At 41.9% G+C, this 16,298-nt stretch overlaps 1 protein-coding gene across 2 annotated transcripts in view; it reads left to right on the forward strand.

Annotated features, from left to right (window-relative positions):
- DCBLD2 (discoidin, CUB and LCCL domain containing 2) overlaps positions 1-11,544 on the forward strand; it is a 44,889-nt gene extending 33,345 nt beyond the window's left edge. Inside the window, exons 9-16 of one of the 2 annotated variants that reach the window (XM_058045413.1) lie at positions 218-342; positions 3,149-3,296; positions 3,697-3,864; positions 4,829-4,922; positions 5,298-5,347; positions 6,225-6,362; positions 7,496-7,914; positions 9,450-11,544. In XM_058045413.1, the coding sequence (XP_057901396.1) occupies positions 218-342; positions 3,149-3,296; positions 3,697-3,864; positions 4,829-4,922; positions 5,298-5,347; positions 6,225-6,362; positions 7,496-7,914; positions 9,450-9,530 (1,223 nt within the window). In that variant the 3' untranslated portion in view covers positions 9,531-11,544. Of the gene's footprint in view, positions 1-217; positions 343-3,148; positions 3,297-3,696; positions 3,865-4,828; positions 4,923-5,297; positions 5,348-6,224; positions 6,363-7,495; positions 8,285-9,449 lie in introns of those variants that run through there. The other variant, XM_058045412.1, reaches the window with a different exon arrangement.
- Positions 11,545-16,298: the final 4,754 nt, after the last annotated feature.

Consider the following 16,298-nt stretch of genomic DNA (forward strand, 5'->3'; position numbering starts at 1 on the left):
ATGAAATGAAAATTAAAATACAAAGTAAGTACAATGAGTTGACTAAGTTTCAGTCACTGTGGAAGCTTCACACCCTGGCCCTTTGGATAAACTTCTTGAAGTTAACTGGACCAGTTAAGACTCTGCATTATACAGCTCTGGATTCAAAAACCAATCTGTTAATTTTTACGAAGTGGTACCTGTTTTTTGTCCTTACTGGGTGCCTTAATTTTCACAGGTATTATAACTACTGGATCAACTTTAGCAGAGCACTACTATTATGTCTCAGCCTACAGAATTTTATATAGCGATGATGCACAGAAATGGACAGCATACAGAGAACCTGGCATGGGTAAAGATAAGGTAAAATTACCATATACTTTCTAGGTATGTTCTAAGGAGATTTCACAATTGTAAATATAAGTCAATTTCGGTATGGTGAGGAATCATTAAATAACTTTCACTTTCAGTGTTATTTTGAATCATAAAGAGCAGATAAGCAGAGGAAAATATGACAATATGCAAATACGTAAGGATTTGAACAGTTCTAAAATTCAGGTGTTATTTTTATTAGTATTTGGGGTGGGAACATTCTATACAAGAAACTTCTGTTGCCACTGGTAGGTTTTCTGGTACTGCATCTCTTCAAGAATAATTCTATTTCTTTTAAAACAGGCTATGTGTTTTAAAATTAAGCTTTACTATTTTATCCTCTTATGGTTAGAATAAATGTAATGAGTTTTTTTCTATTTCAAGATAGCAGATTTTCTCTCTGCCATCACCTCGCGTGATACAGGTTTACTTTTGAATGCATCTGCTTGCAGGGTTCTCCCTTTTAGCTTGCCCGACTAGCTGGGAGGTGCTAGTCCCTGTCTTTTTGAAACATGTTTGGAATTCCTAACATTTTTCAGGAGACTAGAAGCTTTTCCAAGCCTTTCCTGTAGTCTTTTTTGCAAATACCTTTTAGAGATTTGGCAGTACTCAAGAAAAACTTTTCTTAATTTTTCATGGATTAAAAAAAGAGTAAATGCTTGCATTGGAGAAGAAGGACAAATGAGGGTTGCAGTGTTGGAAAAGCTTTGTTTAACAGCACAGAGAGAAGTGGAAAGAGTTTGATAATAAAAAGACTATGAAAGTGATTTCTCATTAAAAAGTTAGTGCTGTATTGAGCTCAGAAGCAAATTATTTTTTAATGCAAAAGTTAGGGTAACAAAAAATACAGAGCTGCAGGTAAGGTTAAGTTACTTCTGTAACACTGGATGTCAAAAGCTTGACTGATAAAAGCCTGGAGTAAAGATCTTTACTGTTAATCTTTCTTGAAGGTAAGAGTTGATTTTGATTCTTTTTGCCCTTGCGGTTACATGCTCAGCCTCAGAAACCTGACATGAGATTCAGCTTTCAGAGTTGTGTCCCTGCTCTGTAACATCTGCATATATTGCTTGGGCAGCCAGATGTGCCTTCTTTTGGTGCTGGCAAGCATAGCACGAGCAAGGATACAGTACAGCAATTCAGTCTGGGTGCCTCCCCTCAGGAAGTCACCTCCCTTATTTTGCTTCTCACTTGCATCCTTACCAAAACAAAAAATTTGTTTTGGTAAGGATGCTACAATCCTGTCATTGAAAAAAAAAAAAAATCAAAAAACCAAACCAAAACAAACTAGTAAGGGAAAAGTGGCTGTAAATTAGAACCCAGTCTGCTGTGGGCACATGAACTTCAACTACTTGGTGTTACTTATTTCCAAAATAGCATCATAGGCTTGCCCCTGCATTTACTGTGTCTTCATTTGATGCTACTGAATATATTTGAGAACAGGAAGCTTAAATTCAGAGCAGGCACTTGTTCTGAATGGATAGTTTCCTGGAATAATTATTTCAGGCCTCTTGGGATATTCTAGTCATTTTTTTCAAAAACTCAGCAGTGCAATACAAAAATCTCTTCTCTCATGTATCAAGATTGAAACAGCAGTGATAACAGAGATGTGCTAAAAGCTCTCGACTGCTTCATGTTATGCAGACGTATAATCTGTTGCACAATGCAGTGCTTATCTTTAAGAATGGCAGGGTGCTTTATTTCTTACCAAGTGGTGTGAGTGAGAAGAAAACTCCTTGTAATACTGACTTTTTTCAGGCAAGTGCCATAATTGTGTTTTGCATTGTGTCCACCATGATTTGCAGTGTCTATATCGGTGCTTCAAATGAAAGAACTTGTTCACTGTCATCCCAGTGGTGACCTGTGTTGCAACAGCACCACAGAGCTGCATGTGCAGGACCAAAGCCTCACTGCTGTGCACGAGCATGAAGAGGCAGCTCACTTCCTACCAAAAGACATGGTGCCAAACCAGTCTTCCTGAAGGAGGGGGAGGGTTGGAGTACTGGGCCAAGCTGCTGTATTGTTTTAAGCAGCTCAGGAGTGGCAAACCCGCAGTTGGCTGTAAATCTGTCAGTGTGCTTACACTGCATCTCACAGGGACTCTGCTCACTGCTTTTAAACTTCAGCCAGACTCATTGTGTGTTGTCACATTTTGATGAGTTCTTTGTGTGCAAGGATAGCAGTGAAGGACCAGCTTGAGCTCATCCTTCACGCAAAGTCTGTGCTCTTCTCTTCAGAACCTCATGGCTCAGTGTGAGACTGAGGAGAGCTTTCACATTCTGAACCTCAATTCTTCTATTTTGTTGTGGCTCAGCACTTGCAGGCAACAGCCACGAGAGGACAGTGTGGTTCCACACTTGAGGGTGCCCCCCAGTGCTTTCTAAGGACAGGCTGTGCTGAACTGCTGGACTGTGTGAAGGCACCATTTAATTCCACCTTGCAGTGTCACAAGTCCTTGCTATCCCTGTATATTTGAAGACTAAGCGTAAAATACCAAGAAGGAGTTAGAATGACTCGGTGCCATAAACATGTGTGTAACAGTAGACTGTGCCTGGGGAGCATCATTAGGATATTCCATGGTACCTTTACTCTGAACTGTGTAGCTGTGTGCATATACATCTTTCTTTGTTTTATTTAGTTGTAAACGTAATAGGGCAGGCAGCAGCGCTGTTCTGGGGTGAATTGAATCCTTCACTGTTTATTCTTCCTCAATAAAACATCAAAATTGGTAGTACTTACTCAATTACTATTGTATTTGTAGAACGTAATGTTTCTCTCTTTTTTTCTCCTTCTTTTCTAGATATTTCAAGGGAATACTGAATTGTACCAGGAAGTTCGCAATAATTTCATTCCACCTATAATTGCACGTTTTTTTAGGATTAACCCCTTAAAATGGCACCAGAAAATTGCAATGAAAGTAGAATTGCTAGGATGTCAGTTTAGTATAGGTAAGACAACTGAAAACTTTCAATTGTGCAAGACAAGAAGTGAAACTATTAAGGTTGTACATGAAATTACTAAGATTAAAAGTTACATCATGGGTTTATTTTTGATAAGTACTTCTTGGCTGCGTAATCCTTCTTTAATTGGTATTTAAAGGTTATCCAAAAGTTACCTTAACCAGAAAAATACTGAATTTAGGTGTACACAAGGTAATTTACAAAATAAGTGTGTCATAAGATGCCAATCACTTGCTTTTCATGTCATGGATTCCTGGTAGGGGGTTTCCTCGTTATATGACATGAACAAAAGCTTTCTAGCAAACTCTTCCAGCTGTCTTCTCCTGAAAATGAGATATGGAAAACTAGCACTCAAAGAACTTGCCTTATAAATCCTTTTCTTCTGAAGGTCGTGCTCCTAAAATCACTTTGCCAGCACCACCTCAGAACAAGAATGATAAGAATGCTGACTTCATGGATGACTTCATTCATTCAGTGAAGACTTCGCTGCAGACAGATAAAACAACTTTCACACCTGAGATAAAAAACACTACAGTGACTCCAAGTGTAACCAAAGGTATCCATTGTTAAACAGTGAAAATGTTTGGAGCTCCTTATAGTGATTTGACGTATACTAAATGTGCTTTCTGCATTGAAATTTTCTCAAAACAACAAATTACAGCAGGTTGTCAATATTTTATTTCTAGTATTTACCAGTTATTAAATACACAAATGATAAAAGTTGTGCAGTTGTATGCTGCATGAGGAAACAAAACCAATCTGCCAAGTAATATATATATAATATAAATGTATATAAAATATATATTTTATAGATATATAATAGTTCCGTCTTCCAGAGCTTGTTCAAGCAGTGTTCAGCTTTTTATCACTGAACAAACTTTGTCAGAAGGAAAAGTTGTAACTTGGACTTCCCGTCTGAATTAATCAGGTGTAGCTGTTCTAATTTCTTAGAACAAAATACCTTTGATGTAGCAAATCTTCTCTGGAGCAATTCTTTTGAAGTGAAATTTGAAAAATGTCACCTGGCATAATCATTTTGTTTATCAAAGAAAATGGTCAGAAAAGGGAGCAAAGTCACTGCAGATGTGGGCACTGCTGAAGTGTCCTTTGGATGGCAGGGGACAGGATCACACACAGACCCAGCACTGACTGATTGGGATTAACTGTTAAGGTACTGTAGAATTTACTTCTTAGATGAAGTTTGAACTTATAAGGTGACATTAAGGGATTTTCTGCATAAATAATAGAATACATTATTGTAACAGAAAAACCATATATTAAAACAAACTGATTTTGATGAAAAACCCTGCAAAGCCACCAGCTTTGCATGCATGTCGAAGAGCCAGATGTTAATTGAAGTTGCGCTGTGGGAGCATCCAGCAAAGTAGCTTAGCTGGGGGATCTGTTGTGATGGACACTAAACGTTAAAACTGTGTGCTCTACTCAAGTAATTTTCAAATCAAAAACTGATTTATGAGAAGCTCTTTCTCTCTGACACCACTTAATTTAATGGCTTTCAGATGTGGCATTGGCAGCAGTTCTGGTTCCAGTGCTGGTGATGGTCTTCACTACCCTGATTCTTATCTTAGTTTGTGCATGGCATTGGAGAAACCGGTAAATTAATAGATGGATGAAAGTGCTTTAAATGTCTGTTAGCCTGGTGTGTGGGAATGAAATGCTGCATGTATTGCTGTGGGAACTCTGTGGTCTGCACTTGTAGAAAGAATTGCATTCTTTCTGAGAAAAAAAATCACTTGACTAGCAAGGACATAACAGCTTTTTGTAACTTTTTTCATTGGAAATGCTTTGACTGAAAACTGGTTTCTCTGTTAGCAGCAGACTGGTGATGGGAAGCCAGGTTACTGGTGCTAATACATTAAATTTGAGGACCAGTTACAGCCAAGGTGATAGTTGCTGAGCATTACTTATTGCATCTTTTGATAAGCAGACTAGTTAAAATAACACTTTTTTCCTTTTTTTTTCTCACAGCAAGAAAAAAACTGAGGACACATATGATCTACCTTACTGGAATCGCGCAGGTAACAAAATGGTTTTTTGAAGCCATTTGTTCAGTGGGTTTTTGTTTGATGTTTATTTCACATTGCGCTTACAGTTTCCACTAGCAGAAATGCTAGTGGAAACTCTAATGCTAACTGAGGGAGGCATAACAAACTGAATTTCTTTTGTGGACCGACTAAATTGTACTGCTTCTTTCTCTGATTTCTTTTTTTTTTTATATAGTAAAATGTCATGTCTCCTGTTAGATCTCACCACTTCAGGGTTTTTTGTGAACGAAGTAGAAAACCTTTTAATTATGCAACACAAGGAGAAAAATTAATTTATAAGGAATGTCTCTATACATTTGATAACCATTTATTTGGTACTTTTTTGTCCTGGAAAAAAAATCTTTCATCTTAGCGTATAAGTTGGGTCAAAAATTTTGTTTTCATTGCCCTAGTAAGCACGTGGGATTTAGGTATATCTTCTAGCCAACTGTCTTGTGCCTCATAAACTTAAGATCAGACAATTGCACCAGGCAGCTCTTTGCAATGGTCCTGAAACCACCTGTGCCCCAGGTGCAAAGGGTAGCTGCAGCTGTTGGGTTGGTACTGCTGTGTGTGCTTCGCTTCTTCAGCCTCTGTTGAAAACTTGCACACCTGTGTGCCTGCTCACTGGCAGTCTTAAGTATGTCTTACGCTTTAGACAAGGAACCTTTTAATCTCTTTCATTTACTACGTATCTGTTTCTGATAGCTCACAGCTCTGATGTCTTAGGGTATTACTCAAAATCGTGATAATTGAGTTATTTACCTATTTCAACAAAATACAAGCTTTGTGAAAAGTATTTTATTAGCTTAAAATACAGTATATATGCAATCTTGTGTGGGTTTTTTTGCTTTTTTAAATTCATGTGAAGGATGGTGGAAAGGGATGAAGCAGTTTTTCCCGATCAAATCAGCAGAACATGAAGAAACTCCTGTATGCTACAGCAGCAGTGAAATCAGTCACCTAAGACCAAGAGAAGTCCCAACAATGTTGCAGACAGAGTCTACAGGTACTTTGTGGGCCATGTTTATATATATATATATATATATATATACACATATACATATATGTATATATATGTATATATATGTATGTATGTATGTATGTATGTATGTATGTATATGAATGACATGCCAAAAATGTCAGGAATCTGGCTACATTTAGTTATTTCCTGGTTTTGGAGGGGCACGGAGGAGAAATGAGTCATTCTGTGGATAAGCATATCTCTTAAAATGCAGGCTTTTTTGTGTCTGCTCTCTCATTTCATGTGCTATAGATAGACACTTGCCCAAGTTAATGCAGTAGCTGAAAGGTTCCTTACTTGTTTTTAAACCTCATAAAGGGTGAAAGAATTCTTTTGTTTTTTTTTTCATGCACTGGAAATAGTTTTGTCACAGTATTTTTATGCAAAAATTTGAAATATGGCACTTGATTCTCTATCTTTACTCTATGGGTTAAATCACACTTGGAATCTGGAAAAGGAGAGTTTATGGATAGCTCCGAATACCCTTTCCCTGGTGAGCTAGGCATGGTAGGAGGATGACTGAATGTGCCTTTGATTCTGCACTTACCTGCTGATGGCAGAATTGGGCAGATGTGCAGGAATTACAGCTTCATTGCAGGCAGAATTAGCTTTCTTGTTTTGCTGCTTGTCTGTTTTACCCCAGCTACTCAGGCTTTTCACCTCCAGCTTTTGTAACTCAGATTATCTGTTGAGCTAAAATATCTCAGACTACATGCAGGTTTCCCCTCAAAGGACAAACACTCCACCCCAAGGACCACTTTTTATCGAGATCTAGGCAGAACAATTTTATTTAAACCTAATGTAAATAGAAGAACACTTCAGTCTGCTTCGTTTACAGGCAGATTTGCAGCATGGGAAGTTGCAGCTCACTTGGGAAGAAGTATAAATCTGAGAAGTGGAGATGTTTTGGTTTTGGCTATCTCAAAGACTTTACCTATTGGGTGGAAAGGAATCCTTTTCCAAAGCAATTGGCATTGGTGGACAGAGATGGACCACTGGTTTGATGTAGGATAGTGATCTCTGGCAGACTATTGACAGGCTGTATTTAATGTGATGCCACTATAAAACAACCCCAGTAAGTGTATTTATGTTTTGTTTTGTTGGGGCTTGCAACACAGAATATGCTCAGCCTCTGGTACGGAGAATTGTGGGCACACTTCACCAAAGATCAACCTTCAAACCAGAGGAAGGAAAAGAAGCCAGTTATGCTGACTTGGACCCTTACAATTCCCCCATCCAAGAAGTTTACCATGCCTATGCCAAGCCACTGCCCGTAACCGGACCTGAGTATGCGACTCCAATAATCATGGACGTGTCCAGCCATCCCAGCACCCCTCTCGGCGCTCCTTCTGTTTCCACCTTCAAAGCTGCTGGAAATCAAGCTTCTCCACTGGTTGGAATGTGCAATAAACTGTTATTCAGGACAGACAGTGCATCCTCAGCACAGGCACTGTACGATATACCAAAGGGGCAGCCAGGGCCTGGCAGTGCCGACCAGCTTGTGTACCAGGTGCCACAGAGCGTGGCCCTTCCCACTGTGAGTAAGGATGAGCAAAGTTAGTAGGGTAGAATGATGGCTTGTTTCTAAAAGCCAGTTCCATAAAGCTCACAGCTTCAATTTTTTAATTCCATTGTTTTGGTATTGTTAGTCTTAAATAATACAACATTGAACCAAAAGACTTGGTATGCGAGGTCTGGGAAAACTGTGATTCTGCTTTTCCTTAAGCTGTATGGACAATTAACAGCTTGTCTCCTGCAAAACTGTGGACTTTTTTATTACTACTGTATAATTGTCTGTCAGACATGAGAGAAGAACTCTTCATGATTAGCTCCAGTAATTCATAGATGTGATAAATTAGGAGAAACAATTTAAGTACAAAAGCCAGTTATTCCTTCCCAATGGTACTATTTTTTTGGGGCGGGGGGAACCCACCTCAATACCCAAAGCTCTTAATTTCTGTGCAAGCACTACAGTTTCTAAAATTCCTCTTTTCATTGTAAAATGTCTGCACAACTTTGGACTTGACAAGCTGCTATCAGGACTGATGGCAAAAATCCCTTTAGCTTCATGACATAAAATAGTTTTGATTCTGAATTACATTATTTCAGCTTTTGTTAATAGAATTGGCAGTTTTCAGCTAGCTGTGTGTTCCTCAGAAGGTTCCTGCCTTTTTGGTTAGGTTAGCCTTCTAAAACTAGAAGATGCTGTCTTGTATAATCTCTTCTCTGCCTCTTCACCTTAAGCCACTCAGTTGTATTTCTTCCTAGGCATCCAGGAGGCACAGACTGACAAAGCAAACTACCTGGGAACTGCTTTTACATTACTCCCTATGCTTGTGAGGGCCACTTGAATATCATCTGCCTCCAAGTCAGACTTCTCTAATGCTCTGTGCAAGAAGCATTCAGATCTTGGAGGTGACTTGCATTGAGAAAGACCCTGCCCTGCCCTCCCCTCCCCCAAAGTGTCCATTATTCTGTGTTCAGGTGTGAGCTTATACAAAAAAGATCTGTACATACTTTTGTGAGTGCTTAAGGAAGCACACAAATATTCTAATGGTGCACAGTTTGTGTTAGACATGCATTTAGCATGTATGGTATGTTTTAGCACAACTGCGAAATTTAGCCTTAGGGCTTTTTTTATGATTGTTCTTATTAGAAGCATGAAAGATTCCAAAACTTTTGCAAATGAATGAGTACTATTCCAAAGAGTCCATTTCAAACTTATTTATTGAAATTTGTGTCGTTTGACTGTTCCAGTGTTCTGTACTATGAAAATATCCTAATCAGTCATTTACTGGGGTAATGTAGACTCATTTTAGCTAGGTTATCACAAAATGAAAACAGTCGGAATGACATATTTTTTACCTTGTTAGGAAAAATCCCCACAGCTTTCTCACCTAAGTAGGAGAAAACTCCACTATAAAAATGCTCTATTTTTCTAACAGCACTATTGGAAGGATGCTGAATCAACGCAGACATGTGGACCCCCTCCCTACACAGTAGCCCAGTTTTATGGACTTCAGGTGTTACTGTTTGTTCGTGATGAAATTCAAAGCATTGTTTACTGCCCAGGTCCTTAAATGCTGCGGACAACGTCTGAATGGAAGCTGCAGTGCTGTTCAAGGGGCTGCCACCATGCCTTATCACCAGTAAAGTATCCTCACTTACCCCTGAAAATCTGTTTGTAGAGGGGCTGTATATAAACTCTGGAGTCAAAAATCACTTGTGGCCTGTTCAGCATCTAAAATATGATCTTATGTAGAATCATAGAATGGCTGGGGTTGGAGACCTTAAAGATCATCTACTTCCAATCCCCTGCCATGGGCAAGGACACCTTCCACTAGGTCAGAGCTCCACTAAACTTGGTCTTGAACACTTCCAGGGATGGGAGTATGCATAATTTCTTTGAGCAACCTGTTCCAGTGTCTCACCATCCTCACAGTAAAGAATTTCTTCCATTTATCTAACCTAAACTTCCCCTCTTTCAGTCTGTACTTATTTCCCCTTATTTTGCCACTGCAGTTCGGGACAAGGAGTCCCTCTCCAGCTTCCCTATGGGTTCCTTCCGGTACTGGAAGGTTGTAATGAGGTTCCCACACAATCTCCTTTTCTCCAGGCTGAGCAGCCCCAACCTTTCCGGTCTGTCTCCACAGGGGAGGTGCTCCCGTCCTCTTACCAACCTCGTGGCCTCCTCTGGACTTGCTCTAGTAGTTCCATGTCCTTCTTATATTGGGGGCACCAGAGCTGAGTGCAGCACTCCAGGTAGGGTCTCACCTGAGCAGAGGAGAATCTATCACCCTTCTGTCCATCCTCCTCTTGATGCAGCTCAAGATCCCATTGGCTTTCTGGGCTGTGAGAGCACATTGCTGGCTCATGTTGAGTTTTTCATCAACCATCACCCCTGTCCTTCTCTACAGGGCTCCTCTCAGTCACTTCTCTGCCCAAGCTGTCTGTGAGCCTGGGGTTGCCCTGACTCAAGTGTAGGACATTACCTTTTTCAACTCCAGGAGGTGCCACCTCTCAGGGCTGTCCAGTCCCTCTGGATGGCATCCCTTCCCTCCAGCATGTTGATGGTGTCTCACAGTTTGGTGCTGTGGGCAAACTCACTGAAGGTGTGCTCAATCCCACTGTCCCTGTCACCAACAAAGATGCTGAACGTTCTCTGTGCTACCTTGAAGCCAGTTGTAGAATTTCTGATCATTCATTCTCATTAATTGAGAATGACATTTTTTAGTTATTTGTTTTAGAGCTTCGTGTCTTAAGCCTGAATGTGAATGTAAGGATGGTAAATAAGACCCATTTGTGAACAGCAAATTCCTGCCTATGATTGTACTTTTTTGTTGCTGCAACTTTTTCTGACTGACGAAACTAGTCTGCAATCTTTGTAGTTTTGCTTAAACATGTAAGTAACTGTTCCTAGCTATCAGCAGCAACTATGACTGAAATTATCTGAGCTGGTTTTATTTCAAGGAGTGGGAAGTTCTTACTTTCCACTAAGATGTGACAGTACGGTTACAGCCAAGTTAAGAATCTTTTCCGTTCTCAACCTGTACCAGTTTAGGCTTAGAAAAATTAATTTATCATAAAAATAAATGGATGTCAGTATAAATAACACACCTGGATTTGATTTTTACTGCAGACCAGGAATGGTAGAACTGTGGAGAGCTAAAGGCTAAGGTGTTGTAAGAATTATGCTGTTTCTCTGCAGTGGGTTATTTTTTAAGCAAACATAATGCAATTTCATTCTCTGAGGACCATAAGCTGTTAAAGAAATGGATGTTTTTAAAATGCAAGCCCCTTTTTGGAAGGAATTTGGTCCTAGGTTTTGCTCCTACTTCAGACTTTGGACATATTGTCCACTAGGGGCAAGATACATTTGAACATGTAACAGTTGGGTTTAAATTGCGTGGCACACTAAGACTAGAATTTCCCTGTGTACAATAAAGGGAAGGTACGTTTCATGGATCTCTCTTACATGTGAAGACATGTATATAAAATGTATTTCAATCTTGTTTGGCTTGAATATTCTCCCAGAATGTATGTTCTTACCTCAGCATGTATTGTAGTTGCTCAGTATCTGTATATGTTGCTAGGACTTAGACTGTATAAATAGTGAGGGGATTTTATATGTTAAAAAGTATTTTAAATAAATTGTATGTACCTATTACTCAGTCTGTTTGCTGTTAACCCCTACCTTGTATCTGATTCATCTGCAGTCTGGAAATGCCAGGGTTGTTTGTGAGTTACATGGGATCATGCCCTGTCTCCAACAGTTTCTTGGCAGCAGGTGGGCTGGTCCCTGTCCCCAGTCAGCCCAACCCCTCTGCACTGCTGGAGAGGCTACTGGTTCAGTCTTCAACCAGACCATGGCTATTGCCAGTTACTGAGTAAAGCTGATGCTGCTTGTGCTTTTTCATCTTCATATGAATTCCAGCACTGCACTGCCTCATACAAAGAACTCAGTCATAATTACTCTTTGACAAGTAAATGTAGTTTGAGTTCGCAATATCTCATCTTGTCTTCTGCGCCACCTGTGGCCAGTGAATGCACAGAAACCACCTAAGATAAAGAAAACAATGACAACAAGTAGTAGCCCCCCAGTGAGTGGAGATTCTAAAAGAGGGATACCCATCCAAACTATTTCAGCAGTCTGTGGATAGGTACGTGTGGCTTGCCCTAGTGTCAATGCACTGGCTGCTGCTCCACACCATTCCCGTGGAGTGGTCTGTCAGTTAGAGCCTGCTGTCCTTCTTTTCCAGTTGAGATGTCCAAATCTCTGGGGCCTTAGAGACCTTGACCTTAGAGTGTGATGGATTCAGCTGTCTTGATGGCTGTTTCTGTAGTCAGTAACACTTGGAAAGTTCCATGCCACTTTGGCACCATTGGTGCATCTTTCCACTCCTTAAGCAGGACTAAATCCCCTGGTTGGATGTTATGAACAGACAAAGTCCAAAGGCAGGGACTATGCCAACTGAGCTTCTGGTTGAAGGGATTTCACGAGAGACGGTATCCTGGCCACATATTCTTTTAAATATACATCACTTACCTCTACATCCTGATAGGTTGAGAATTACCTGGGTGAGGAATTCCAAACAGTAATTCAAAGGAAGAGAACTGATTCTCTCTTCTGGGTCTGGCCTCCATTCTTGCCAAAGCCAATGGAAAAAGCCCTACCCATGGCATCTTGGTGCCTATTACCAGCTTCAAAAGGTGTTTCTTTATTTTGCTCTTCATTTTTTTTCTACCTGACACAAGCTCTGTGCCAGGGAATATGGAAGATCCATTGTTTTCCTGAAGTAGCCATAACCCCTTGAAGGAACTTTCCTGTAAAATTAGCTCCCCTGAGTCTGTTGCTTCTACAATCCTGTATCTTGGAATAATTTGTTTCAAAAATACCATAATGATGTGACACTGTAGCTGTGGAAGGAGTTGGGAATGCTTCTGGCCACCTTGTTAGGTGGTAATACTATTATCAGAAGATATTTAAGCCTTCCCACTTGGGACATCTTGGTAAAATCCACTTAGCATTTTTAGAAGGGGCATACAGCCCGAGGCCTCCCTCCCCTGGCAGCTTTCTTGGTAACCCTGTCACTGGCTTCCGCACAAATCAAGCAAACTTTAACAGCTGCTTTTGCCAGACTAAAAAGATTCACAGCAAAATACATCTTGAGGAAGGCTTCTGCCAATCCTCGAGAACTCCAATGATTCCCTTCATGAAGTTGTAATAATATTTGTATGGCCAGAGCTTCTGGTCTCCATTGTTTGCCATCCCTTGTAAACCAATTATTCCCTTTTTCTCTCTGCCTCACTCTTTTTAAATATCTCCAGCTCCTCTGGTGGAAAAGACAGTTTCTCTGGCAGTGATTGAGTCACTGGGAGCAAAGAGAGGGTCTTTGAGAGTTCTGGCAAAAGTATTCCTTTCTGAGTTTCTTCATCCGCCAGTCAATTGCCTATTGCCTGCTCCAAGTACCTTGCCTGATGTCCCCTAATGCACATCATTACCCCTCTTTCTGGTAAATTCACCAGCTCCAAGAGAGGAGTAATTAAGCTGTCATGCACTAATATTTTTTCCCCTGCAAGTTAAACCTCTTTCCTCCCACAGATTTCTAAATGTGAATGCCACTCCACATGCAAGCTTAGAATCAGTATGAATGTTAATTCACAGCAACATCCTCCCTTCTTCTAATTCCCCTCCCTTGATTATTGCGTTTCCTGTAACTCGCTTCCCTACCTGTGAAATGCTCATTAGTAAACGCATTTCCTCCATTAAGCCAGGGGGTGTCTCCTAAATTTTCCCTAAACCAAGTCGGGAGATCTGTCATTTGAATGCAGTCATGGGTTTCTTCCCGGACCCCCTCTCGAGGACTGTTCAAAGTCCTTGTTTAACAGGAGACTGGGTTAAACCCTTCCCCACTTCTAAATACTAAATCTTTTTGTTCCATTCAATAAATTTTAGACTGTATTAACCAAGCCGTGGACAACCACTTAGAGGCTTTTTCAGTTCACAAAACTTTAATTTGATGTGACACTTACATGAGTCTCATAAAACATTCTCCTGTCATCAGTTTTTGGGCTTTGGTTTCTACTAAAGCCATAGCTGCACAATTCGGCAGACGATGAGGCCAGCTCCTGACCGGAGCGTGGGTTGTGCCGAAAGACTCCTGGGACAAGTGCGTAGCTTCGGAAAACTTCGTAACTTCTTCTTTAGCATCTCCTCTTGCCTATATCTAAGTAAAAAGTTTTTCCACTATGTCTCGCAAGGAGAAACTCTGCTTGTTCAGGAAAAAACATCTCAGATTGTGTTCCAGACGTTGCACACAGGTCTGCAGTGTGCTTCGTAAGGGGCAAAAGAAAAGTTGTCCAAAACTCTTTCATACGAATATTAATGTGAATGTAAAAGGCAGTAGAGTGGCAAGGTGCTGTTGGTAGCTGAGCACAGAATGTCAGTGATGTGCGGCTTTGTTGTTCCCCGTTCGAAAGCTAACACTATCTCCATCTCCCGAAAGAGAAGTGGCTGGCTTCTTGTCTCGAAGAGCATTTTGCCATGTAGGGCATGGCAATGGTCGTGGTGCCCTCGGTAACTCCTGAAATAGGCCATCAAGAGCCGGGCCAAGTGAAATTAGTTTGCCAGGAAAGAGGAGCACGGTTTTTATTCAGGGGCATGTGCTGGAATGGCCTGCTGCCTCCTGAAATTCCACAATACGCAGGATGGTTCCCAGACCCAAGCTGGCACCAGTGCCAAGTCGGGCTGGTTTGACAGTGCCAAGTGGCTCCTGCAATCTACCATCAAGAACCAGAGATGGTGAGTTTAGTTTGCCAGGGAAAAGAACTGAGGTTTGTGTTCATGCGCCTGTGGCTGGAGTGGCCGGCCAGCTCCTGAGAGTCCGCTATACGCAGGAAGGTTCCCAGACCCAAGCTGGCATCAGTTTAAACTCGGGCTGATTTGACAGTGCCAAGTAGCTCCTGCAATCTCCCATCAACAACCGGAGAAAGTCAGTTTGGTTTGCCAGGAAAAAAGAGCAAGGTTTATATCTGGGGGCCTGTGGCTAGAATGGCTTGCTGGGTCCTGAAATTCAGGAATAGGAGGATGGTTCCCAGACCCAAGCTGGCACCAGTGCCATCTCAGGCTGGTTTGACAGTGCCAAGTGGCTCCTGCAATCTGCCATCAAGATACAGGGCAGATGAGTTCTGTTTGCCAAGAAAATGAAGTGAAGTGTTTATCTGGGGGCCTGTGGCTGGAGTGGCCACATGTCTCCTGAAATTCCACGATACGTAGGATGGTTCCCAGACCCAAGCTGGCACCAATGCCAAGTCGGGCTGGTTAGACAGTGCCAAGTGTCACCTGCAATCTGACATCCAGAAGTGGGGCAGGTGAATTTTCTTTGCCAGGGAAGAGGACCGATTATTTTCAACGGGAACCAGAGTCCAGGAATGGCCGGCTGGCTCCTGAAATTCCACGATAAGCAGGATGGTTCCCAGACCCAAGGTGGCACCAGTGACATGTCGGGCAGGTTTACAGTGCCAAGTGCCTCCTGAAATCTGCCATTCAGAACCAGGGCAGGTGAGTTTTGTTTGCCAGGGTAAAGACAAGAGGTCTGTGTTTTAGGGCCTGTGGGCAGGAGTGGCCGGCTGGCTCCTGAAATTCCACAATACTCAGGATGGATCCCAGACCCAAGTTGCACCACTACAAATTCGGGCTGGTTTGACAGTGCCAAGTGGCTCCTGCAAACTGCCATCCACAAGCGTGGCAGGTCAGTTTTCTTTGCCAGGGAACAAGGCAGAGGTTTGTGTTTGGGCGCCCATGACGGTAGTGGCCAGCTGGCTCCTGGAATTCCACGATACGCCTCATGGTTCCCAGACCCAAGCTGCAACCAGTGCCAAGTTGGGCTGGTTATATGGTGCCAAGTGGCTCCTGCAATCTGCCATCCAGAAGCTGGGCAGATGAGTTTTGTTTGCCACGGAAAAGTGCCGAGGTTTGTGTTTGAAAACCTGTGGGTATGAGCGGCCGGCTGGCTCCTGAACTTCCACGATATGCAGGATGGTTCCCAGACCCAAGATGGCACCACTGCCAAGCCGGGCTGGTTTGACAATGCTGCGTGGCTCCTGCAATCTCCCGTCCAGAAGCGTGGCAGGTGAGTTTTCCTTGCCAGGGGAGAGGGCCAAGGTTTGTGTTCGAAAGTATGTGGCTGAGAGTGGCTGGCTGGCTCCTGAAATTTCACAATAATGCAGGATGGTTCCCAGACCCAAGCTGGCACCAGTGCCATCTGAGGCTGGTTTTACAGTGCCAAGTGGCTCCTGCAATCTAGCATCCCAAAGCGGGCCAGGTGAGTTTTGTTTCCAAGAAATAGGATCGAGGTTTGTGTTTGTGCGCCTGTGGCCAAGAGTGGCCCGCTGGCTCCTGAAATCCCACGATACACAAGA

The sequence above is a fragment of the Melospiza georgiana genome, chromosome 2, assembly GCF_028018845.1.
Source record: "Melospiza georgiana isolate bMelGeo1 chromosome 2, bMelGeo1.pri, whole genome shotgun sequence".
Classification (NCBI taxonomy): Eukaryota; Metazoa; Chordata; class Aves; order Passeriformes; family Passerellidae; genus Melospiza; species Melospiza georgiana.